The sequence below is a fragment of the Falco biarmicus genome, chromosome 1, assembly GCF_023638135.1.
Source record: "Falco biarmicus isolate bFalBia1 chromosome 1, bFalBia1.pri, whole genome shotgun sequence".
NCBI classification, from domain to species: domain Eukaryota; kingdom Metazoa; phylum Chordata; class Aves; order Falconiformes; family Falconidae; genus Falco; species Falco biarmicus.
The window spans coordinates 69,953,093-69,978,539 of NC_079288.1; the positions used below are offsets into that span (position 1 = coordinate 69,953,093).

Here is a 25,447-nt window from a genome sequence, read left to right on the forward strand (position 1 = left end):
TACGATACAGCATACTTTAAAATGGAGTAATTGGTCAACAGAAAATTGTTCCTTTGTCCCCTACAGGTCTTATCACTCGTCTCCGACATCCAGTTGGGTCAGCTGGATGTTCTTCACCAGCAACAGCAGGATTGAGTTATGGTAAATTTTTTATCTTCTTTTGGTGGAGATTTAGGTATCTACCTAGGCAAGAATTTAGGTCATATTCACCCAGCTAATGAGTTCTATCTGTGAAATTTCCTGTTAATAAGAAACACATAAGCAGCCACACATTCACCAAAAACAGACGCTCATTTCCTTGTAAGGTGTCAGTACCAAATGAGACACCTGACTCAAGTCTTTCCGTTCAGCAACTGCTGTGCTTCTGTTACAACCACCAGTGCATTTCAGAGCTATCTGGACTTTTCTAAGCAGGCCTAGGACTCAAATATACATTTAGTAGCTTGTCAGTGGCTATTTTATTTATTTAAATGCTTAGGAAATTGAAATGAATGTTATTTATGGGGAAGACTTTCTTTGTCGTCAGTTCTGCAAGTTTTAGAAATAAGAATGAAATCTTATATAGTATTATAGAAAACAAGAAATAAATGTCAGTTTTGTGTATGTAGATCAGGAATTTCATACCATCTGGCTGATAATAGGAACCTCCAAAACTTAGTATCTTTCATGTTCCCATGAATCTCAAGGCTTGATATTTCTGAAGGGTAGGACTGTTGTAGTTACTACAATAGAGGCAGCCAGTAATTATTTCTGCAGTATACTACCTATCCAGAACTGGTTCAGAGTCAAAATCATAATATGTGATAATGCCAAAAAAGTTCTCTTATGTAATCGAAGTTAAACAGTTGCCTTATCTTCAAGCTTCAGATATTCCTACATTAAGCAATTTAAACACTAATAACGTTTTACAAGCTGTAAAACAACATTCACATCTAAACGTACAGGAGCATGTGGAAATTTTCAAATATTTAAAACTCTTGCTACAGCTGATGAACAATTGTGATGTTTTGTTGCATGCATTAACTGCAAATAGCAAGGCATGTTTCCTGAAGCATGGTTCAGGAAAGCTGATCTGACTATTGTAACATATTGGGTTGCTTTTATAGAGGAGTGGGAATTAAATCCATCTGAACTGACGTTCATGAAGGAACTCGGGCGTGGGCAGTTTGGAGTTGTTCAGCTTGGTAAATGGAAAGCAACCATCAAGGTTGCCATCAAAACAATCAATGAAGGTGCAATGTCTGAAGATGATTTCATCGAGGAGGCCAAAGTGATGATGTAAGTACAAAAGCTATTAAATCTGGCATTGACATTGAGATGGCAAAGAAATAAATACAACCTGATTCCATTTAAAACAAACAGACAAAGCAGTTTGATAGGAATAGGTGGATGTGCAGGACAGAAAGGCTGATGTAAAGGTCTGAATCAGACTGACACAGATGCTCGCTGTGCCCATTGCCAGACTTCCTTGAGAGCACGCGCTGCTTTGTGCTGTGGAGCTCAATGGGGAGTAAATGTGCTGATAAATAAATGTGCTCCTACAACTATTCTCTCATGCATAATTCAGTGCCTCTAGGAGCACTGGCAAGGCTCATACCTAACTAAAGCCTTTGAGAAACTATATTACCATTTCTGCTAATTTTGCAAATTAGGGAAGTATCCAGGCCAGAGCAGGACAGAAGAACCCCTGCAGGGTCATGCCCCCTGCCTGAAAGCCAGGCATAACTAGACCTTTCCATTTCACATCATCCAGATCAAGCTTCACATCCACTGCATTTACATAACTGATGAACAGTTAAAAATTCAAAGAGTGAACTTTTTGGAGGAAACTGTAGGCAGAAATGTGTTCGATAGTGGGGCAGCTCTGCGGCCAGTTGAACTGAATACTGTTCATCAAATACTGAAAGTATTTTTCAAAGCCATCGTGAGACTCAAAGGTCTAGTTACCTGCTGCAGGCAACTGCTGGCCTGTCTCAAATGCTGTTTTAAACAGGAAACTCTCCCACCCAAAGCTGGTCCAGCTTTATGGGGTGTGCACACGTCACAGGCCTCTCTACGTTGTTACTGAATTCATGGAGAATGGCTGCCTGCTCAATTACCTTCGGCAACGGCGAGGGAAACTTGGCAGAGACATGCTGCTGAGCGTGTGCCAGGATGTGTGCGAAGGGATGGAATACCTGGAAAGAAATGGCTTTATTCACCGTGATTTAGTAAGTATAGTAGGTTTTCTGAGGTTCTTGACAAATATTGGCAGTATAGAATATGTCACTGCATTTTATGGGATGCTAATGTGTCCTGTAAGACTTCAGCCCTGCAGGATCTAATAAGCCAACAATGTTTTCCCGGCTGTAAAACAAAACTTTAATCTGTTCTTTTGTTCATGGACAGCTGGAAAAACTACTTGAGAGAAGTTTTTCCAGCTGGAAGCACCACTTGAACTGAGATATTAGCATGCAGCAGGCTGGGGTTAGGACATCCCAGTACAAGAGTATTATGCAGTGATGACAACACAGCCAAAGCCACAGTAATACAAAAGGTCAACAACAATGAGGAATTTTTTTTTTAACATTTTTTTTCTATCTACATTCTTCTGTCCCTATTGCCTTATCTTGATTCTGGGATATATGAGTGGCTTTTCTGCCCTACCCCTCATAGACAAGGTACCATAGGAGAGAGGCTTGTTTCCTTACTCTCTGCTTTTTTTTCAATGCTCATATTTGGATGCAGAGAGGAAATCTTCCTGATCTCCTCCCTAGCTGCCTGAAGAAATGTACCCTCTTGAAAATTTCCAAGAAGTTCCTGATTGCTGTAATGCAAAAGTCACCAAACATTTTTGAAAATTCACATTGAGTGTCCTAATGCTAGTGTTTAGGAAAATATCTGCCTGGATAACTAGACTCTGCAGCCTAAAATTTCTTTCATCATGCAGGAATATGTAAAAATATTGCAACTCATACTACAAGCATTTAGGCTGATACATGCTGTGTATGTGTGACTACACAATAGTGAAATATGTTCACTGACTCAGAGCCAGAAATTCACTTACATTTTTGAGCAAGACACTCATCTCCTTTTAGAATATAAACAATATGAGCTGAAACAAAAATAACCAGCTGTTGCATTTTTCTTAAAAGTTTTAGCACAGACTTCAGATATGTTTCGTTTTCTCCAGGCTGCAAGAAACTGTTTAGTCAATGCAGAGCACATCGTTAAAGTATCCGACTTTGGCATGGCAAGGTATGAGGCCACTGATGCCGGTTTTGTGAGTACCTACTCTGCCAGCTGCAGCACGACCTCGAGCTAACCTCCTTGCTTGCTTTGCTGGTTTGGGGAATCCCACTGAGGTCACTTTTTGAATTCTGATGAAAACTAACATTGTTTAATTGTTGTACCATGAAATGGATGCCATGTCCTCTTCTTGCTATTGGTGAGTGGAAGACAGGTAAACAAAGCGTCACATAAACTTTCAGAAGTGTCTGTGGACCAAGAAATACCCAGGGTGCCCAGGGCTCCCAGAAGGTTGAAGAAACAAGTTCCCCAACTTTTCTGAGCAGTGGGGTGGTTGGAAGGTGCCTGGGGACAGATGTGGCCGTGGGTGCTAACCTTTCGAGGTGGCAGGGGCTGAGGCGGTGAGGCGGGGAGCGTGCCATGGTGGGTGGGCAGGAAGCGTGGTGTGCAGCCGCTCTAGCAGGGAAGTGGTTTTTCTGCTTCATGAGAGGACCAGCCAGAATGGGGAAAGAGGACACGATGAACTCTGACAAGCACAGGGCAGAGAAAGCTCTGCCCTCGCAGGCTTCCCCCAAAGGGTCTGCCTCCTGGTTTGGTATGCTCAGCTATAACATCCCCCCAGCAGGGCTGTCTCAATCCTTCCTTCCTTCCTTCCCTCCACTTGCAAGCCCAGTACAAAGCTCTCCACTGCTGTGTTATAACTGGCTGTTTTTTCTCCTGGATGAGTAAACTGAATTGGCTCGCGTTGGAGGCAGATGACCTGCATGGCTCTGAGCAGGAGGTGGTGGTAACATTCACCTTGCGGCTGTGAGTCCTTAGGTCAGCACAGCCATGCTGGTTACCTTTGCCTTTGGTTTTGCCTCCTGCTTCTAACCTAAGGATTACAACACCCTAGCAGTTCATAACTAAATACTTGTTTTTCAAAAGGCTGTCCTATGCTCTGGAAGTGCCCACTGGTTGCACTGCTCCCTAGAAGAGTAAGGGCAGTATCAGGGGTCTGGATGCATCCAAATGCACCAGAAAACACAGTAAGAGACCAAGAGGCTGTCAGGGTCTGGTTTGAGAATGATGGACCTGAATGGCTCACTGTTGCCAAAAAGTGGAGGCCGGTGGCTTGGCTCTAGGACAGGCACTTACTTTCCCAGGGAGGCTATGGAGCGGTGACGGGAACGCAATCTAGTTACTCAGAACTCACTCACCTGCCTCTCTTGGTTATTTTGTACTGTTATTTCAGATGGTTCTTATCCAATAACCTCTTATCTTACTGTGCCTGCACCAAAATAAGAAAGGGAGACACGATTTCTCTCAATGTGACGTCCTTTAAAAGATGCTAATGCATTATGCCTTCTGCGAGGACAAATGTTGCGTAGTGCACAGCTGTCATTGCTCAGGAACAGTAATACTAGGAAAATGTGCACACAGCTTGTATGTACGTGGCGGTCAGCCTAGTAGCCTTTTAAATGTTGTCCTATAAATGCCTGCATTGGGCACACAATTTCATCTCATCTGGGAGGTCAGCTCTGACAAGCTTGGGCAAAGAAAATGACTTTTCCAGTGCACCTGCAAGAGCTATTGCCTTGTATGTGATGACCATTTCTTTCTGTGTTGCTTCTCTAACAATGTGCTGGATATTACATCTGTGAAGCTGGGCAGTTATGGAATGTAGCCCCCCTACCAGTAGCGTTCAGGTACAATAGGTGGCTGAAAAGGTACACTCTTTTAAAAAGAGACAATATTTATTTATTGCTGCTGGTTTTCCTGCCCATAGTGAAGGAGTGTGTCCTATCAGTATATACCCAGAAGACAACAATAACAACCATCTTGTCAGCCTTGGATGGCAGTAAAATATTTTATTCCGACACACTTCCTGTGAACAGTTCAAATCATTAATTTGAAGAGAAATCTCTTTAAGTGGGTATCTGTGTGTATTTTATACTAAATTAGTTATACTGTTTTCGTGTTTCTAGACTAACACTGTATTTTTATGGCATTATAAACCATCTGTGGAAATGTCACTGGAACTGCTTGCCCTTTAAGTGTCATTCAAATACATGCTGTTTCCTGTTCTTATTTAGGTATGTCATCGATGATGAATATATCAGCTCTTCAGGTGCCAAATTTCCAGTCAAATGGTCACCTCCTGAAGTCTTTCATTTCAAAAAATATAGCAGCAAATCAGATGTCTGGTCATTTGGTAAGCTGATTAGGTGAATGTGTAACATACCACGCTTTCCCAAAATGACAGATGTGATTTAAGAAAGTGTAACTTTTTACTCACGCTACCTACCTTAAACTTTAGTCTTTCCCATCTTTCAAATCTTGCCTACATTGGACAAGTGTGGTTTTCAGTAGAAAGACTCCGTGCCTAAAAATTAGATTTTGACTGAAATGTGCGTTCTTGGTAAGCTCCCATTAGCCAAATACACATTCATCTCAGTTTCATGGACCACTACTTTAGCTGACTTAAAAGAGAGCAGAATTATATTAGCTGAAAATGTTTGCGGTTGACTCTCTTCGTTCAGCTCAGGTTGCCCATGTTTTCATGCATTTTTCAGTACACAAAAAAACAAGAGTGGGTTTTGTTCCTCTAATGTTGTTAAACAGCTTGTGGGTTTGGGGTTTTTGTTTTGTCCTAAATATTTTGGTTCACTTCTAGGTGTACTGATGTGGGAAGTTTTCACAGAAGGCAAAATGCCTTTTGAAAGTAAGTCAAATTCTGAAGTTGTCCGTGAGATTTCTCGGGGTAACCGACTTTATCGACCACATTTGGCATCACATACCGTGTACAAAGTCATGTACAGCTGCTGGCATGAGGTTTGTTGCCTCTTTTTTCCTGTGATATTACTTTATTATTAATTTGTAAATCTAAATTATTAATTTGTGGATCTAAAAGCAATCTTAAAAAACTGAGGCATTAAATCCTTATTTCACACCTGTGGCATCCTCAGTATCTCTCACTATGCTTTTCACAAATCACGCCTAGGTTTACATCTCTGTTTCTTTCAACTGTTGCATCTAATAAATATAAAGCACATCATCTATATTGGACAAGGTCTAGAGCATCCCTGATTTTGAATATGCCACTATTGTCTCGCTTCTCTACTGTATCAAATACCTTTTTGACACCTCTGTCATGCGTGGCTTTCTCTAGCTCTGCTCTGAATGATAACCTTAACACATGCACATACAAAGTGGATATGCCCACTAGACATGGATTTTAAACCCCATTCTTGAAGTGTACATCAGTTACCTCTGTACATCACTGCAGCTCCTAGGCTGCACCCCTTTCACACTTGCCGCTCTGATTTAGCACTTGATGCTCTTTCTCCATCTCTCCAGCACCTATTTCTTTCTATATTGATAGCAAAACGTTGATTTCATCAACTTCTCCATCTGACTAACCCCTTCAGGTCCCTCCTTCTCTGGTGTCTACAGGAAACAAATCTTTAATTTTAAATAAAAGGTAGTTTCAGAAGAAGCTTGCATGCAATGCTTTCATGTAAGTAGCCAGGCCTACACTGCGGGTAGCTGGGAAACCTTGATGCTTCCATTGTCTCCTTTATCCTGCTTCTCCTTTCTTGCCAATCTTTTAACCCCATATGAAATTTTTAGATCCTGAGTAAAAAAAGCTTAAGAGACTGAAATCTCAACTGCATCTAGCTTGCTTGCTTACTGCAAACATCCATCAGGATGCCAGCCAGCAGATGGGGAAGAAGTTTTGTCTTCTGTCTGCCATCAGCTAGAAGTTGGTTCCTTACTGAGCTGTACTACATCAAATGATACAGCAGGGAAGATCCTTTTTCAGCAACCCAGGAAACATTCCAGAGTATCATGATTTCCTGAGAAGTAGGGCTTTCTAGTGACCTGTTGCAGGGGAGAAATCCTATAGGAATTCTGGTCCAGAATTAAAATAAAGAAATTTCAAGAACTCTTGGAAAAACGGCTGTGTTCATGCTGCTGGTGTCATGAAGAAGAGATTATTTTTTTCCCTCAAATTATAAACTTGATCTTTTCTTCTGTATTAATAAAATAAAATGTAATTTTAAAGTGGTAGCTCATATGTACTTATAACCACCTTCTGAAGTCAGGTACTATAATTTACCTATCTGCTAACATAAATTTATCCTCTGCTTTTCTTTTCAGAAACCTGAAGGACGTCCTGCTTTTGCAGAGTTAATAGAGACTCTCACAGATATAACAGAGATGGGATAACAAGAGAATTTACACCAATATATTTACTGAAAGGTTAGCATTAAGCATGTCAATAATGTAGCTGGTACAGAAAACCTCAGCCTTTTACAGCAGTCTCTATACTTAACTTGCAGTACCAGCATCCTCCATATAGAAGCAGCTGTTCGGGCTCGGCTAATTTTTACTCATTTGAGAAAGACAACTTGGGATATTGGTTCAGGACTGTCAAGGCTTTGTTTTCATGATTAGAGCAAAGAATATCCTGTCTGGAAAGAAGTAACAAAGCTTACTCACCTTATAGGCCTTTTTATTTATTATTTTGCTCAGAGCTAACACTAATCCCTGTAACAGTATTATTTATTTGGTACTTAATAGGACTTATGCACCGGGGAATACTGATTGGCAGCAGAAAACATGATGGAAGAACCTCTGATTAAGATCTAGCTAGATCATGTTTAAAGGCAAGCCCTTTTGCAGTGCAAAGCATCCGACACTGAAGAAATGGAGCAGGGTTCCAGAAGGGGCAGCAAGCTAAGTGACCGACTGCTGGAGCAGCGCCCACGTGTGTGCCTGTACCTACTGCTGTGGATAAAGGCAGGCAAAGGGAGCAAAGGCAGCAGTTAGCATTCAGCAGCTCCCGGGTCACATCAGAGCAGCTGGAAAGACTGAGCATCCCTGAAGCATTTTAAACCTGCATCGCAGGTCAAGGCGTCTTCTCTACCAATTCTGTATAAACAAAGAGTAAGGATTATTTTTTCTAAATGTCTCCCACGGTTTTCCAGTATTGTCTCCCATTTCTCACCTGCTGCTGCCTACTCAAATGCCCGTGCTTGCCTTAGTCCTCCCTTTGCAAGTTAACGGGCAAGTTAAAGCTGGAACCCGACAGTAAAATGAAGTGTTTTGCATTAGTTTAGCTCAGATTGATCCTGTGATACCTGACATGGACAATGTCTATAACCCTACTTCTTACCTTATTGTTCACTTTAACTTTTAAATCTTAATTGTGGTCAATACAAATACGTTATAGAGAAGAAAAGGCGGATGAAGTTCTTGATTTTTTAATATAAAGTAGTCATTACATATGTGATTGCATTGTGAATTATATATAGGTAAATACATCACAATATTTAGTTTTATAGCACTTTGTAGACAAAATATGTAAAACACATTAGCTAAAGAATCATTGAGTTACACACAATTTAATTTTTTTATTTCCAAATATAAAAAATTACTGTAGCAATAAAATGCAATATACCAAACAACCCAAGTTTTGAATTTCCAGAATATGACGGCATCTCTTGGTCAAATCCAGTCCTGGCATTAATCATTCATCTTTACTGCAATAGTATTTTGATAGCTATCATCCCTTGGGAAAGGAAGTTGTTAGTCCTATTTTTTGAACATTTGGGAATACCTTCAAACACACTTCTAAGGTATTTCTGCTTCAAGTGAAGCAGGATATCCCTGTTGTTTCATATGATCTGCTAAAAGAATTGCTATCAACTGATGTCACTGTTTACTTCTATAATTGACTTATTTATGAACATTCAGTTCCTTATCAGACCTATGATTAAATACAGATCTATATAACACAATACACACATCGAGCTCACCACAATTTATGCCCAGCCCACAGAATTACAAGGCTTTTCAGCAGATGATGTGCTACAAATGTGAAATTCAAACTGTCTCTGCAATATAAAAGTACTTGGGGGCTTTTAATAACGTATGAGGCATCTTTTTTAAAAGCTTTTGTAAAACTGGTTTTGCCACATTTATTTCTGCAAGTTAATATGTAATACACGATGGTACCATACAGTAAAAACCAGCTCCATTAGGTTTATGTAACCAAAGTATCCTGCTCATGCCTGTTTCACTGAGTTGTCCCATGGTGAACACGCAGCCATCCTTGAAACATGTTGGTCTAATACGCAGAGCCAGGAACGCTTGCCTACCAGGCTTCAGCTTCTCAATATGGTCTTTCTGTAGGCTGTTTTGGGAAAATTACAAGTAGGCTGTTACTAACACTCTGACGCAGATAAATTTAACAGTTGCTATCATCAGGCTGACAGCAAATAAGTGAAAAAGCGCTACAACATACTTCAGTCAGTGAAACTAGTGCTTAATCAGCAAAAAGAAAGGTCTACAGGACAAAGGCCAGGTATCTACAGTGTGTTTACTTACCTGAGCAGCTACACCCATACATGAAAACTATAGGCCACCTTAGTCCTCGTGGTGCCTCTAAGCTCCAATCAGACTCTTGACTGTACTGAAACAGGCAAAAATGGAAGTGTTTGTATGGGTGAACAGTGCATGCCACCCATGTCACTGACCATAACGGAGCACATGTGGCCAGACAGATGGCTGTTAGCTGGTTTTTTAAAACTTCTGTGTGATGAAAGAGAGACCTGGAAGAGCCATAAAGCTTAGGAAGCGACATAACACCCACACACAGGGCACGCCTGGTCAAAGGCTCTCTGAGCGCTGATGTTTCCTGATGAAAAGCTCAGCTGGTGTTCCCTGATCAAACAGAAGAAAACTTGTAGCAGGTCAGTACTATGGATGGGAGGAAAAAAGGCAGAATTCCCAGCTTCTGTGCACCAGCTGTGCTGCTTAGGCTGTATCTATGTTCTATAAAAGAGCCACACTGCTGACAAACTGGAATGTATCTTCAGAAAGTGAAGTGGCTTCCCTTGTTAAAAGTACTTCTGATGAGTAATGCAATCAGCTACTCATGTGTGCAGGTGTGGTGACATGTACCTGCAGTACCATTTGGTTTTCAGCCCAGCTTCCCCCCTGCCCTGTGAACAGGGTGACCCTGCAGACGCACAAGTGCACATCACCAGCGCCATGCACACAGCACCAGCCTGGCTCCCACTCAGCATGCCCATCCCATTGTGAACCACTTTAAAACCTGTCAGAAAGAAGTGAGCTACAGGAAACCCACTCTGCTAAAAGAATCAAGGGATCATTTAGGTTGGAAAAGACCTTTAAGATCACCAAGTCCAACTGTCAGCTGACAAGTCCACCACTAAACCGTGTCCCTAAGTATTTTTAAATACCCCCTGCCCAGGGATGATGACTCAGCTGCTTCCCTGGGCAGCCTGCTCCAATGCTTGACAATCCTTTTGGTGAAGAAATTTTTCCTAATATCCAGCCTAAACCTCCCTGGCACCACTTGAGGCTGTTTCCTCTCATCCTATCGCTTGTCACCTGGGAAAAGACACCGACACCCACCTCGCTACAACCTTCTTTCAGGTAGTATTTTCTAATACAGTGCCAATTCTGTTTTGCTGGAATTTAAACAGCAAGTGAATGGCATTTGCTAGAAGTATGTAATTCCCCATGTAGCTCCAGGACGCCATCGTGATGAGTAAAGAGGCTGAAGTTTTGAATCTGTACTCTGGGATGGAAATTCTTTATAGCGTGGCTGTTCTAGGTGTGGCTGGGAAGGCAGGTAAAGGAAGATGGTAGAACAGGTTTCTATAGAGACTAATACCTGTGTATTTCCTTCCAGTCTCCTTGCAGATTATTTAACCTATCCAAGCCTTCTTGACCTACCTACATTTAGTCAGTCAGTGTAGCTATGTAATGAATTTAATTGCTCATTAATTTGTCCTGAGGTATGGTAGTAATGACTAGTTGCCAAGATTTGTTTTGTATCAGCATGTAAAAGCCGTAATTTGGTTAGCAACGTATTGGCTCTGAGGTTTTCTATGTTCTAGTTCTTAACCATGTGCCCTACTTTCCAAAACACTTCAAATTACTTTAGATAATATTATTCATTTTGTTGTCCCCAAATCAGGGTTCATCACCTGGTGTGCAAAAGCTGATGAACCCACAGCTGAGATGTTTATTTCATGTCTGCACAGATGGGTGCTAGGTGGTAAATCCAAACTTAACGCTCCTTCTGGTTTTAGGACATTTATATACAGTTGAACAAACAGCAAATTGCTATACAACATGATTGGCTATAACTCATTTAAAAATATTATATACAGTACGCATGCTCCAGAGGTTGTGTGTGTGTGTGTGTGTACCTTTTCAAAGTTTCTGCTTCAAGGGGAGTTACTTTTACTATTATAATTACATTATAATGAGAGTAGGTTACTTGTGACTAGTTTGTCTCAGCCATTAGTGGGTCTGCAAATGTTTTTCTTACCCTGCTTCCACAACATTGACTCTACAGGGTCAATATGCCCGTGTTGTGCCTGTATTCCGCCAGCCTCATCAGTTCCTTGGATTATTTCACATTTCTCCTTTGGTCTTTTGTTAATTTCACTGCCTGGAAAACCTGACAACTCACTGAAATACTCTCCATCAAGACTGGCCATGAGAAAGAGATCCCTAACACATCAGCTTTGGCTTCTCTTCCCTAGTTTAGATGGAAAGGCATTTTCACTTACCCCTTATTTTTGTCCCTCAAAATCCCTGTCTTTTGACCACTAAGCATCAGCATTAAATTTTCCTTGCCGATGCTTTGTACAGAACAAATCTAGAAAAACTGGGTAATTCTGTAGAAGAAGTTAAAACATCCAGATCTCCCCATACTCTTCTCTCCAGTTCCATCATAACATTTCAGACCTTTTAGCTCAAGGTGAATATATAGTACTTTCACACTTGGTTTTTCTAGGGGAGTAGGAAATTTGCTTTCCTATCAGAAAAACTAGTAAAAGTCAAAGCTACTAAAAGGAGGCCATGATCAGGTCAGATGCACATGAACTGCAGGGACATTAGTCAGACCTTCCTCATCTAGGATCCACTTACATGTACCTAGGACCAGCTGCTAAAATCGGGATTATTCTCTTTGGATCCATCAGATAGATAGTGTTTAAATACTTACCAGAAATATGAATTACACTCCTTTTTATCCTTTCTTTAAAAACCAGATCATTTAGTACATAATCCAGGAATAATTTATTACAAGAGCAATATTAGCATAATTTCACTAAAAATTAAAGTTATTCCAAATTAATAACTAAATATAAACATTTTAAAAAATAATGTCTCTTATAGCACAAGTTTTTTTATACAAAACATAATAATTTACTTCTTAAAATGATAGACTTCTTGTACACCATGAAAATAAGCATTAACTTGGTTTTCTGACATTGTAGGAAAATAACATTATTTTCCTAGAAGATGTTATTTATGTATAAAAGCAGATACATGAGTCCAGTAGGAAATACAGAATTTTTCCTGGTATATGTTAACTGACTGCCAGGAGTTGGTATAAAAAGATACCCTTCTCAAAGAAAGTATCTTAAAAAAACACCAACACACATCCATTCAAGAATTGGACTGGTTGCTTTTTTGTACAAATAACCCATTTGGTCACCCCACAGTGATGATTGTATAAGCAAACAGAAGGGCCACGAGCTATACAAAATGATTTCTTTTTCTCTTTTTAGGGTCAATCAATACTTTCTCCAGTTATTCTTTAAATTGTATGAGTAATTCACAGTGAAAAGCAATGCAATTTTTTGTTAAAAGGCAAACTGTAAAGAAAACTCCATCTTTGGTCTTTTTATTATTTGTTTTACCTGTTTTTATCTATAAAGATTTTGTACCTTGAATGTGGCCGATAAAGCCAAAGTACTACCTACATTAACTAGGAAATAATGAAACTGTTTATAAATTTTCTTCTCTGAAGCTTTTTTAACACATGCATTTTAACAGCAAAGATTTGTGGCACATTTTATCACCTGGGAAGCTAAAAAATATTCCAAAGCTGTATACAATGTCATATTTTCAAGAAAAGTACATTTTTGGTGAATGTACTTGGTAACACTGCTGCCACCTCCTGTACTGCTGGATGTACTTCTCAAATTAGGTAATCACAGTTGATAACCTGAATACCCATTGCCTAATGACATCTGGCCTTCTCTACCTGCAGTATTTTACATAGTACTGTGAGCAGAAGAACTGGACACGCTTTCCAGTATCACATTTTTCAGATATGCTCTTCATTGTAAAAATGAGGGTTTAGAAATAAGGTGATTGATAGAATTTCTACTTCTTCCTGTAGGCATGTCAACTACAAAGCTAGCCAAGTGAAAAAAAGGTGCTTGGAACTCAAGAAATAACTTTAAGCTAGTATCCCTAGTGTTATTTTCTAGTTTTCGATAACTTCTAAAGCATCATTAAAAACAACTAACAACTGAGGTACTTCATGATTATCTTTCAAAAAGGAAACAACTGAAACAGAGCAAAGTCTTAGAAAGATTAGTCAGGATGAGCTTGGTACAATGCTCTGGGTGATGCTGTTTGTGTTGAGATAAGATATAGAGAGATGGCACAGCCTGTCTGAATAATTAGAAATGGTTCCACTGACGATATTAAAGGCATGTACTCTGAATAATTAGAGAAGATAAGGTGGGCACCTGAAGGAGATGAGGAGACCATGAGTCAGGAGATTGTTGAACAAAGAAAGTTGAAAGGTTTACTCCACCTAGACCCCACCCATTATGAATATGATGATTAGATGTCAAAATCAAATGAATATGTATGTAAAGATGTTGTAACCTCTCATGAAAACTGTATAAATTGCCTGACTTTTCACTGAAAACTTTGGAGCTAGTTTGTCCAGTGCGAACCGGCTAGCTCCCCAACGTTGCACGAAATAAATACCTTTGCTGCTTAAAGACAAAATTCGTCTCTGAGCAGTTACTCTGTGTCATTTTGGCATCACAACTGCACAACACAAACATATATGAAATATCAACAGCAACCTTTTTGTTCTTACAGCTAAATTAAGAGCTTTTTTTCACGGAACAATTCGCTATCCACCTGAAGTATCCACTTTTACTACACTCTTTGAACATTAGAGAATATACAGCCCAAGGAGGCTGAGGAGGTTCTGCTTGGCATATAGATCTCAGCTAATTAAAATCAGTTTTTAATTGCAGAAATGCTAGCATCCTCTGGCAAATGTTCTAGACTCACATTCAAAACCCCAAGAATTGGAAATACTACCTTTCTGATGAGCTCGTCATGACCCACACATCTGACTGCTGAAGGTACTTTCTTGCTCACCAAGTGGCAACAAAGGGGATTGTAATGAGTAAACCATGGACTGTGCAAACTTCTTGTGAGATAAAGATCAGTGACCACAACTGAGGAGCATACTGTGGTACAGATACTAATCTTCAAGGCCCACAGTGGGTTAATAGCTAAAACATCTAATAGTGGTGAATACTCATTTTTAGAAAAGATGAAAAGGCCAAACTAAAACAAAAGATGTTTTGATGTTTCTTACCCCTTGTTTACAGCCCTTCCTTTACCTAGTATTTTTAGAAATAGCAGATGGATTGGAAAATGGATTTTGCCTTAATAACGGAATATATGATAACAGGACTGTTCTGCTATTAAGAAACAATGATACCTTTCCCAAAAATGAGAAAATTTTTTGAAAAGCTTAATTTTGATGAATAGATGGAAATATTAGGAAGAAGTATGGAAAAAAGTGAAGTCCCTTCTTAAACCTCAAAGTAGTATAAAACAGAGTGGAAATTCTTAATTGCACATTCTGGTTTTCTTCTGCTTTTGAATACTTTATTCTTTCATCTTATGTAATTTTTTAAGCCAATAGCAACTGTTTGCAGGCCTTTAATGAATGTGCTTTTTCTTAAAATGTAATTGGTCATAGCTTTGAAATAAAAAGGTACATGTACATTTATGGATTTGCAATCTGTTCCTGATTCCTTGGGTAGAAGAGCTAAGGCTTTGCTGTCAAAAAATGGATTCTGAAGGAGACTGGTTACCAAGAACCATATTTAATAATTTTTTTGTGTGATGTCTATTCAAGGTTCATTGGTAGGCGATCAAAAGTGAAAAAATCTTGCATAAGATTTTATATTAAAAGCTAAAAGGGTTAAACACTGTTTTCTTCATATTGTATCTCCAATGAATACCCTCCATGTAGAGCATCTACAAGTTTGCTTGGCAGTAAATTATAAAAATAGAAAGCTAGCTGGAAATATTAAGGCCTCAGTAAGATAACAGCAGAGTACTTATCACTTCAGCAAGGATTATCTTTCATCATGATGGGAAAATTGCACTTTGGAAACATTGCTCACAAAGGCCATTCTTTTCTGCTAAAATTCTCCAATAGGAAATGCTGCTTAAGAAAAGGACAAAGTTTTTCAATGCCTAACATACAATCACTATCAGGTTTCTGTCATATTAATTACTGAACATTTTCATTCATTACTACCAACAACTAGCACACAGAGGAGTGCCCCACACTTAATGGGCCTTACAGTTTTCCAGAGAACTGCAGAAAAGAAGAGCATTCTGGCAGACACAGGTGTACTGAGTCTGCAATTCATGATACTTCAATGATGAACACCGCCTGAGTTTCACTGACTGAATAAAACGTTGTCCTCCTCATGTGCCAAAGCTGGGTCTTCCATGCTTTCCAGTAAAGTGTGACAGGTTTCGTATTCATGGTGTGGTAATGATGGTCCTTTGGCAACAGTGGACATCAACTGACTCCAAGTGATGTTAGTATTTTTGAAAGCGTGCAGCAGAAAAATGCCAATGATGATACTGCAGAATCCACTCAGGGTTCCAGTGATATCACCCAGGTCCATACTACTCCACTCCTTGAACAGGATGATAGAGCATGTCACAACCGTTGTGGTGAAACACACGTAATAAATAGGTGTCACTAGAGATGTATTGAACACATCCAATGCTTTGTTGAGATAGTTGATCTGAGTACTGACTGAGAGCGCTAAGATGCCCACCAAAACAAAAACCAGTGGATGTCGATAAACTGGCTTCTGCTCCAGCATTTCTTTAATGGCAATGCCCAGGCCTTTCACAGATGAGACAGAGAAGGCACCAATGAGTGAGCAAATTAAAATATAGATCAGTATATTTGTCTGACCTCTCCTTGGAGCCACGATAAAAATCAGCATGAGGGCAACAACTGTTAGGAGAACAGCAAACGTAACAAACACTGTAAGAAAGAGGAAAGGGAAGAAGAGTAATGCACATGAGATAAACCACTGGACTACGTCCAAGTACATGCTGTAAGTTATTCAGTGTCCTGAACACTTCGCTATGAACTGTAGCACACGTTCATGACATTTGCATACAGACCTGGATCTTGCAGCTTTCTTTCCATCTCATCTAGTGAGGTGACTTCCTCCTCCTTGGGGGCATGAATAACCATGACCGTTGACCCCAAAATGCTCAGCACACAGCCCAGCTTTCCGTGAATATTCAGCTTCTCATTTAAAAAATAGGATGACAATATAGCACTGTTCAGCAAAATACAAATAAGAGCTTCAGCTCCACCAGCTACATGAGACATTCAAAATCTGTCTGTGTAACATGACAGTAATTCAAAACCTCTTTTGAATTTGGATATATGGGAAACCAGCCTGAAACAATACAATTTCAAAGGAGTTTTGCAAGAAGGTTGATCAGGACCAAGAAGGTCAGGTCAGGTTAGGTTTTAGGGGGGTTAACAACCGTGATCTTTCTCCTTCAGGTTGTTCAGGGTCTGAACTGCTCAAGGAACTTCTCGTTACTGATGCCCTGGGTCAGGGGTATGCACTCTCACACACCTGTAGATTGACCAGACTGACCAGCTGTTATTCTCTTCTAGAAATGGTTTAAAGCACTTCATTTGCTATTAGAACCAACACACACACAACTTTTGGAAACTTCCTCATCCCCCGCTGGGCTCTCCCACCCAGGCACGGTTTCTGCCTGGTTTGCCAGGACTCCCCCAAAACCACAGAGAAGGCACATCTCTGCGTTCAAACGGGACTGATCTCAGGCTCTCCAAGGGGTTCCAGATTTAGCCTAAAAATCCTAACACTGCCCAAATGAGATGACCTCACAGGGCACATGATTAGCGAGCTAGAGCACAGCTTAGGCACAGACACAGGCTTAATGGTGTGTGGACATGCTCACAAATAGTTTTTCAACCCACTGATCAAATTACAGCTATTTGTTTGCACAAGGGTAACGAGCTTACTGACATGAAGCTCTCATGATCTCTGTTTTATGAAAATTGGAGAGATTGCTTATCCATATCAAAGGAGAGGGTGTTCAAACTCAGGCTGTTTTGCAAAACAGCAGCAGGGCATCCAGTCAGTCTGCATTTACCTACAGGCTGATCCTAGCACAGCTGTCTGTGACCGAATTACACTGGTTTTGCTATAACAGAACAGCAGCATTTTTAGCAGTTAGATTACTGCAAGCATCTTTTAAAAAAAAATACATGGCCCAGGATGGTTTTAAACATAGTGTTTCATATACTTAAAAATAAAGAGTTTTACGTTTAAAATACAGCAATTCCATTTTGTAAAAAAATTACTTCCCAGAAAGCTTGTTGTAAGCATAATCCAAGTCTTTTCTGCTTCTGTGATAGCCATATTAATGTCTGTGCTTAAGCACTTGGAAATCATTTGTTTCTTCACACACAGGAAATAATGAGCAAGTAAAGGGCATTCATATTTCAGAAGAACCACAAATTTTAACTGTGCGTATTAAAAAAGCTAAAATTTTCTTTGCCTTCTTTCCAGAAGGACTTGGAAAAGACTAAGCAAACCCCAAATGCTTATTATGTGTGCCTTAACATGAAACTATGCTCCTACAAAACAGCAATGTTTTTTAAAACATTTTAGTGGGAGAACACTCTCTTGTAAAGTTTTGTCACAACTGAAGAACAGGATCAGACTTTTTAAAAAAGCTTCAGTTCTCTAGGAAGAGATAAATTATAGCCTTCTACTGCTGTGCATCAGCAGCGTATCTGGTATATGCTAATAAATACTTTATAATATAGGTGGAAGGCTGTTGGGAAAGCATATAGTGGTCTCATTTCCTCTACCCAGAAAACTCAGTTCTAAATAAGCAAGGAATCTTTCCACCAAGGAACAAAAAGCATTTCTTGTCCATATATTGCTTTTCAGTTTACTTATTAAAATTATCTGCTTTCAGCCAAAGACAGATTTTTCCCTCAGGCAGTGAATGCTTCATTTGTCAAGGTTTGCTTCCATTTTGTACTAACCTTATGAGAACACTCAGGGCACCCAAGGGGGTAACTAAGGTTGCAGGTGCAAAGGCATAGGCAGCAAAGTTTGCAGCTTCCCCCAATCCCACTGCAGAATAAAGAACATTTGGAACAGGTTGAATAGGGGGTGGTGGAATAAAAGGCATACTATTAGAAATATTTTGTACGGCAGCAAATCTAAACAAAAATCTTTTTTCTACAGTATGTATGCAAATTTTCCTTCAAAATTACCTGCATAACCTCCTTTAGACATAATAAAGGCTGAAGAAAGTTAAATACTTTCCCCCTAAGTACTCCTAGAAGCTGGATAGATTCAATGCCATTGCTTTTGACTTGATATTAAAGAAAAGGTTGTTACTCTGCAAAGAGCTCTAAACAGCACAGTATTTGAGAGATGGGATATCAGAATGGCTTCTGTCATAAAGGTGATTGCAAAGACATTTCTTTTAAGTGAAGGGAGTGAAAAATCAAGGAATAAATCTATTTAAAACATTCTGCTTTATGTGGCATTTTACATATAGGTTGAAAGGAAAGAGGTGACTTACTTGACAGCAATCCAGCCCACCAAAGCCATTCCTTCAAATAAGAATATCCACCTTGTCCTGAAAGTGGAAAAAACAATCTCCTCTTAGAAGAGAGATCACCTTACTACAATAAACAAAACTACAGCTTCCCATTTGCATCTAGTCCTACAAAGTACTGAAAGAGCATGTTACCTGGACGTGACATGAAGTATATTTTGTTTGATTTTGAGAGACATTTTTATTGATTGCTCTGCTGTGAGTGACTTGAACTTCTGAAAAATTATATTTGACTAAATATACATGGAGGGAAAGTTCCAAGCAAAAGCAAAATCTCCATCAAGCTTGCTGGTTATCTTAAGAAATACTGCAAAGTGCCTTCCCAGGTCATATCCCATATATTCATACACAGTCAGCTGCAGTTTGAATCTGCTTGAAATTAGAAAGAAAAATGCCACTGCATAGAAAAATGCCACTGCATATATTAATTTTTTTGACATAAAATATAAGCATTTTGAATATTCAGTAACACATTTTTTTCAAATACCCAAATTCTCTGGAACCATATATTGCAATAAACACAGCAAACAAAAGAAAAACTGCTAATGCTGTATATTTAAATCCATGCAAAGGGAATTGTGAGATTAGTCAACGCATCTTTTTCTAGCTATTCTTCTGTTGACTTTGATGAAAGAATAGTTGTACTGACTGTAGAAACTTTTGTATTAAGTATCCTTTCTACAGCTCATTGCACTTCCTTTACAAAAAAACACAAAACAAATCCTAAACCCAGTTGCCATCTTAAGACTTTCCGAGGGGGGAAAAGGATGGAAAAAAGAGAGATAAAGCTATTTTGAAGGGTAAGATGGAGCATTTTATTTGGTAACTAACTGTTGTCAGGGAGGAAATATCACCAGCTCACTAGACTTAAAACTCACCACTGCACCCATAGCCCTAGGAATTCTGAAATCCCAGTCCCTGTAATCACACACAAAGAAATAATACTGTATCTCCATCCCTAGCCAAGACAGGACTTCTGTTCCCTGTTGAAGCACAACAGTTTTCAACTATGATGGCTTTAAAGATGTGATCTGTGACTCGAACCTTGATTTTGCAAAGTTATAAGAGGCATTTGTGTCCCCAGCAGGAGCAAGGCAGGCACCACTGCTTACCAGCTCGGCAGACTCCTTTGTCTGCTAGTTTCAAAAGTCCTTTCTTCTTCAATATGAAACTAGAACCAATAAAGATACTGGAACCTATTGCCAAAGCCAAGCCAATGTAGAGGCGATACTTGCTTCCAGATGGCATGGAAATGCTCTGGTTCGTTTCATTGAGAGTCCCATCCATAGAGGAGAGGAGAGAAGAGCGTGATTCAGACACGTTGATGATCTGGCACCACGCTTGGCAGGAGTCATGGCAAGCAAAAGACAGCACAGCACCTGGGAGGAGAAAAAGGAGGATGAGTGATTCCTGAGCCAGGCACAGCTCCGGAGGAGCCCCGTCCTCACTCTGCTCACTCCTTTCCATGTCTTCCCAGAGCACTTATCATTTCTGACCATGCAAATAACTCACAAAACCTACCTAAAATACACACTGCTGCCCCAGGTCATTACCCACTCCTGTAATTCACTGATGCGTCCATTATTTTATATATATATATATATATATATATTTTGCACTACATTGGCTCAGTCAAGCAATTGGGGCAATACCAAGGAATGCATCAAATATTATCTTCAATGTAAAATTCAACTTAAAAACTTGGAAGCTAACCTGAAACCTCAAGATGAAAGGGTTCTTTTGTGTTGTGCAGACCACATCCCCAAAACACAAACATATAGCCAAACCCATGATTTCAGCCTTTCCTGCTAGAGCAAGCCTGCTGTGATTCCAGGCTTCTGCTTCTACATTTGTACCTGAGATTTGGAAACAACAAATAAAAGAGACGGAAACTCTACAAAGGGAGCAAACTCTTGCTACATGAGGGCACTAATATGTTTTATTAGCATGTACAGTGACTACTGAGTGAGCCAGATCTTCTTTGACCATTCATAAAATTTTGGGGTGGAGGCCTCATTACACCTCACAGCAATTGCCAGCTCACCTCAAAGCCCCCTAGCTGGAGGAAGACCGCAGCCTGCAAGGGCCAGTCCCCCTGGCCATGCCTGCCACGCAGCTGCAGAGCGTGTGATCCTCAGCTGGGACTGAAGCTTCACACTCTCAGCCAGCCCACCCTTAGCAGCATCATTACTATGGCAGCCCGTGGGGGCAACTTCACTGTCATCAGCCTAGACATGCTTTTTTAAAGGAAGGTATTGCATTTCTGAGAACAAACGGAGTCGCTGTTTTGCGTGGGGAAGGAGGGGACAGGCAGCAATGATGCAACAGGGCTTACAGTGGTCTAGGCTGACGTTTCACAGTTTCTCATGGTAGCCTGCATCATGCAAACAGCATGGATCAGACAGTCTAGGCTGGAATAGCTTTTAAAGACAACCTTTTTGGAAATAAGAGGTCTTAGTGTGAAGACATGTTGAAATACGAAACAGCTGACGCAGAAGTACAAAAGCTCGGTCCACTGTGATTCATACAAAGCATTAGATGCCACAAACAATTTTGCTTTGCATGTTTCCCCTTTAATTAAAAAATTAAAGTAACACATAAAAGAGTCATCCTGCTGAGTGGTACCATCAGTGATACACTCACTTTTTTTTCAACTGAAAAAAACACTTGGAGACTTGGTAGAAAAGGATGTGCTTCTGTGTCTGTGCATACTTCAGCTCTGCAAATACTAATGTTCGGTCAAAAGTACTTCACTGCACAATTAACTACAAGCAGACTTGGATAATTCACCTAATACTGTTTAGGAAGGAATATTGAAAATATTGAAAGTATAAAACCAGTATGAAATTTGACAGCATATCTTCATTTGCACCTGACAATATCAATACTAACACTGGTAGACACCACCCTTTACAAGTAAGGAACTAGAATGCATACCTGCTCCCAGCTTTCCTGTGGAATACCATACAACAAACATACTACAGGAAGTTACTATTTGTTTTTCAGGCTGTGCAGTCACATTTCCTTGTTTGCCACGAGAGTTTCTTCAAGAGGAGTTGTTTTGTATTGCTAATCAAGACTTTGTAAAAATGGCCCCACAAGATAAGTATGCCCATACCCTGTAGCTGAAGATTAAAATCTTAAAGAACTTATATCTACATGAAATTACTTTTGTGTAGTACGTAGGATAGATAGTATTGTGCCATCTTATAATTACAAGAAGCTGCAATTTCATAATGTAAAAGAAACTGAATTTGCATCTCATTCTGAAAGTATTTTAAAATCCTAATATATTAGCACAGTCTTAGAAGAATTTTGCATAAAGTTTTGACATAATTATTAAAGATTAAAATACAAACAAAAATTACAGAGAAGTCATTTAAGCATAAATGTTTCTCTTAGCTAACACATACCAGGACAAGGCAAAAAAAGCAGCGAGCTTGCCAGTGGATGTAATCCCTTAGCCGTCTCTGCCTTTTAATGATGCTAAACCAGACTGGTCGTGGTTGTACCACCACCACTCAGCTACTACAGGCTTTATGTGAAAACCAGCAATACTTTTTGCCTTTACCTAAAAGAAAGCAAGAAGATAAAAACTCCTGATAAATACAGTCTTTTAGCTACCTGCAATGGTAAAGGCAGCTTTCTATCAGTATGTTGGGTTTCTTCAGTGAAAAAAGTAACATTCTTCCCTCCTTTTTTTGTGAATGGTGTCCTTCCATTTAGCTGGAGATGAATGGCAAGCTTATTCCCTTTCACAGGACACTACTTTTTCTACTGATTCTTAAGTTTTCCATTCCCCAGCAGACTTGATGACATCAAATTATGAAAATTTAATTATGCCATCTGTAGTAAGTCTCTCGGTGACTGCCACAGGATGCTTCTCTCCTTTCTGAAGTACCACCTTTGCTCACACTTACAAAGACATGTCGGATCTTTTGCCTGTTCCATCTGCCAGCTGAGAAGAGTCATCCTGAATGGTTGTGATCTCTGTTTATTGTGCTGAGAAGCTTTCCCTCGTTTTAAAAGGCATGTCATTTGTTCCACTCGCATGCAAAGTGGTCCATCATTCCACTGTTCAAAGAACCACCTGAGAGCTGGGAAGAGGAGGTGATCCAGGAATTACTGTTACTTTATTGCCCCCTGTGAAGGGTGTGAAGATCACCTGGAAGGACTGAGGAAGCTCTGAGGCTGCCTGGCTCGCTCAGCACCCAGTTTCCACAGCTAAGCTAGTTTCTCCTCCCATTTCCAAACACCACGAACCCGTCAGCAGAACCCCTCCTTGCAGAAATAAACTCTCCCAGCTCTGACTCAAGGCCGATGGCAACAGGGAACCCGTCTGCGTTCAGGCAGCCACTGTTGCAACTTCTGAAGTTTCTACAGTTCAGCTACATCTGAAAACGTTCCCTCCAACACCTACATCTTCTCCAAGTTGGGCAGATCCGCCAGCCTGGTACTACACGCTCCTTGTAGCAAGTTTAACTTGCTGTCATTCTGCAGTCCTGCGGGAGCCTAGGGCTAATGTCCCCTTTGGTCCCTTAGTGACAGCCAGCTTGGCTTTTACTCTGCCACTGAAGGTACTGGTCCCAAGTCATCGGGAAAACTATTTGCTTTGATTAGCCTGGTAATGTGGCCATTTTCATGGCACTCCTGAGCCAGCTCACACCTGGCAGGAACCCGGGGAACACCAAGCCGGCTTTCACCAAGGTCCGAACGTAGATGTGCCGAGAAGCAGCAAGGGTTTGTCCCCGGCGCACCCCCATCCACAGAAATGCACAACGGACGCTGAAAAGAGGGCTCAGACACGAGCCGGCCACGGGAGAGGCGGCGCAGGAGCCTCCCCGGCGATGGAGCCGCGCTCCTCGGCACACCGCGGCGTGACACCGCGTCGTGACAGCGCTGCGCTCCTCGCAACACCGCTGCGTGACACCGCGGCGTGACAGCGCTGCGCAGCGCGGCGGACGCAAGCAGGAGTCGCGACAGCCGCTCCCGTGCGGCGGGCGCAGGGGCAGCGAGGGGGCTGGAGCGCTCCCCGCCCCCCCCCCCCCCCCCTCCGCGCATGTACCGCGCCCTCACCTGCGCCCACGGCCGCGCACGCCCCGCGCAGCGCCGCGCCCCAAGCGCCGCGCACCCCCCGCGCTCTGCCCGCCCCCCCCCCCGCGCCCGCACAGACCGACCGGTGCGGCAGGACGGGCTGGCGGGCAGCGCCTCCGGGTGCCCCATGGCTCCGCGGGCTCCGCAGCGGCCCGGCGGCGGCGGGGGCGGCTCCTCCCGGGCGGGCGCGGCCCGGCGCACCCTGCGCGCCCGCTGTGCCGCCCGCGGCCCCCGGCCTGGCACCGGGAGGCGGGCGGAGGTGGCGGTCCCTGCCGCGGCTGCGGGCGCGGAGCGGACAGGCCGGGCTCCAGCAGTGACCCCCAGCGGGGTCTAGTTTCTGTTACTCGGTGTAAAGTCCCGGTCCTCACCCGGGAACTCCCACGAGCCCACCTGAGCACCGAAGGGCAAGGTCCCGGGGACCCGGCCGTACTTGTGCCTGCTGGAAGCCTCTATGGACTGCATTTCCCCCCTTCGCACCGGGGAGGAGAGCCGAGCCGTTCCGATGGCGAGCGGCCGCGCCAGCGGGCGATGGGCGGCCTGCACCAGCTGAGCATCCCAGCTCCGCAGAACTAGGGCAGCGTCTGGCGGTGACTCCCTGTGGTTGAACCGGCTCCAGGGTGTTGTAAGAAACACTTCCCTTTATTACCCCATCAATAGTTCCAAGGTAGAAGGCTAAGCGCTTGTTTTTAACGTGGTTAAGTGAAACACATCTGTAAAATGTATGGCTCAATAAACCATCACATGCTAAGCTAGGGCTGCCCAGCAAACTTTCTGGGGCAGGCTGAAGACCTTTAGCGTGCACCAGAACTTCCCAGACTGGAGCCAAACCGAGCTGAAATTTAACACAGCTCCACAGAGCACTGCAGGGACGTGCTGGCTGAGGCGAGCAGAGCTGTAACCGTGCTTTGCAGCATGGCACCTACATTACTCGTCTTTGGTTTTGAAAAGTTTTAGCTGTTGTGCAGACTGGAGAAATACAGTGACCGTGTCAGCAAGGTAACTCGGTTTTCCCTGCCTTAGGCATCCTGGACTCTGCAGTTCTGGGGTTAAACTGAGAGTTTCAATGTCTTAGTCTCATTTTTTATTTCTGTATTTGTTTTCTAATGTAAGCTATGTTAGGAGAAAAGGAGCATTGCATTTGTTTTTGTGCATTTAATTACAATTATTACAATTTCATTACAATAATTACAATGTCTATGTTACAAGAACTTAAATGGAAGGTGGCCTGAACTGAGTGCAGTCTACTTTATAGAAAGTGTTTGACTTCTCTGTTTTAACGTTTCTAAAACACAGGTTACTGCTACAGAAGTGCAATGATTTT

The 25,447-nt window shown here is 41.5% G+C and overlaps 2 protein-coding genes across 9 annotated transcripts in view; one reads left to right on the forward strand and one right to left on the reverse strand.

Annotated features, from left to right (window-relative positions):
* Positions 1-15,746, forward strand: part of TXK (TXK tyrosine kinase) — a 28,044-nt gene extending 12,298 nt beyond the window's left edge. The window contains exons 8-15 of one of the 6 annotated variants that reach the window (XR_008823011.1): positions 67-141; positions 1,107-1,278; positions 1,994-2,210; positions 3,173-3,237; positions 5,304-5,422; positions 5,885-5,932; positions 7,372-7,473; positions 7,795-15,746. Coding sequence is in view for 5 of the 6 variants with exons in the window: in XM_056346435.1 (XP_056202410.1) it covers positions 67-141; positions 1,107-1,278; positions 1,994-2,210; positions 3,173-3,237; positions 5,304-5,422; positions 5,885-6,042; positions 7,372-7,440 (875 nt within the window). In the remaining variant the exon portion in view is untranslated. Of the gene's footprint in view, positions 1-66; positions 142-1,106; positions 1,279-1,993; positions 2,211-3,172; positions 3,238-5,303; positions 5,423-5,884; positions 6,043-7,371 lie in introns of all 6 variants that reach the window. The other 5 variants (XM_056346435.1, XM_056346400.1, XM_056346410.1 and 2 more) reach the window with 5 other exon arrangements.
* Positions 10,304-24,959, reverse strand: NIPAL1 (NIPA like domain containing 1). Of its 3 annotated transcripts, none has more exons than XM_056346470.1 (6): positions 24,557-24,959; positions 20,145-20,411; positions 18,997-19,053; positions 18,449-18,539; positions 16,528-16,688; positions 10,304-16,384 (listed from the first exon to the last, which is right to left on the reverse strand). In XM_056346470.1, exons 2-6 carry the CDS (start codon positions 20,317-20,319, stop codon positions 15,780-15,782), a joined length of 1,089 nt encoding a protein of 362 aa, XP_056202445.1. In that variant the 5' UTR covers positions 20,320-20,411; positions 24,557-24,959; the 3' UTR covers positions 10,304-15,779. The 3 variants fall into 3 exon arrangements, with proteins under 3 accessions (XP_056202445.1, XP_056202434.1, XP_056202424.1); XM_056346459.1 differs by lacking the exon at positions 24,557-24,959 and adding an exon at positions 24,210-24,375; XM_056346449.1 differs by lacking the exon at positions 24,557-24,959 and having other exon boundaries at positions 20,145-23,938.
* Positions 24,960-25,447: the final 488 nt, after the last annotated feature.

Excerpts from the sequence above, each read along its gene's own strand:
- NIPAL1 (XM_056346449.1), bottom strand. The coding sequence starts at position 20,499 with ATGGAAAGGAGTGAGCAGAGTGAGGACGGGGCTCCTCCGGAGCTGTGC. Across the intron at positions 18,540-18,996 it reads GTGGGCTGGATTGCTGTCAA|TGGGATTGGGGGAAGCTGCA; the intron begins GTAAGTCACCTC and ends TTTATTCTGCAG. Across the intron at positions 16,689-18,448 it reads GCCCTGAGTGTTCTCATAAG|TGCTATATTGTCATCCTATT; the intron begins GTTAGTACAAAA and ends TTTGCTGAACAG.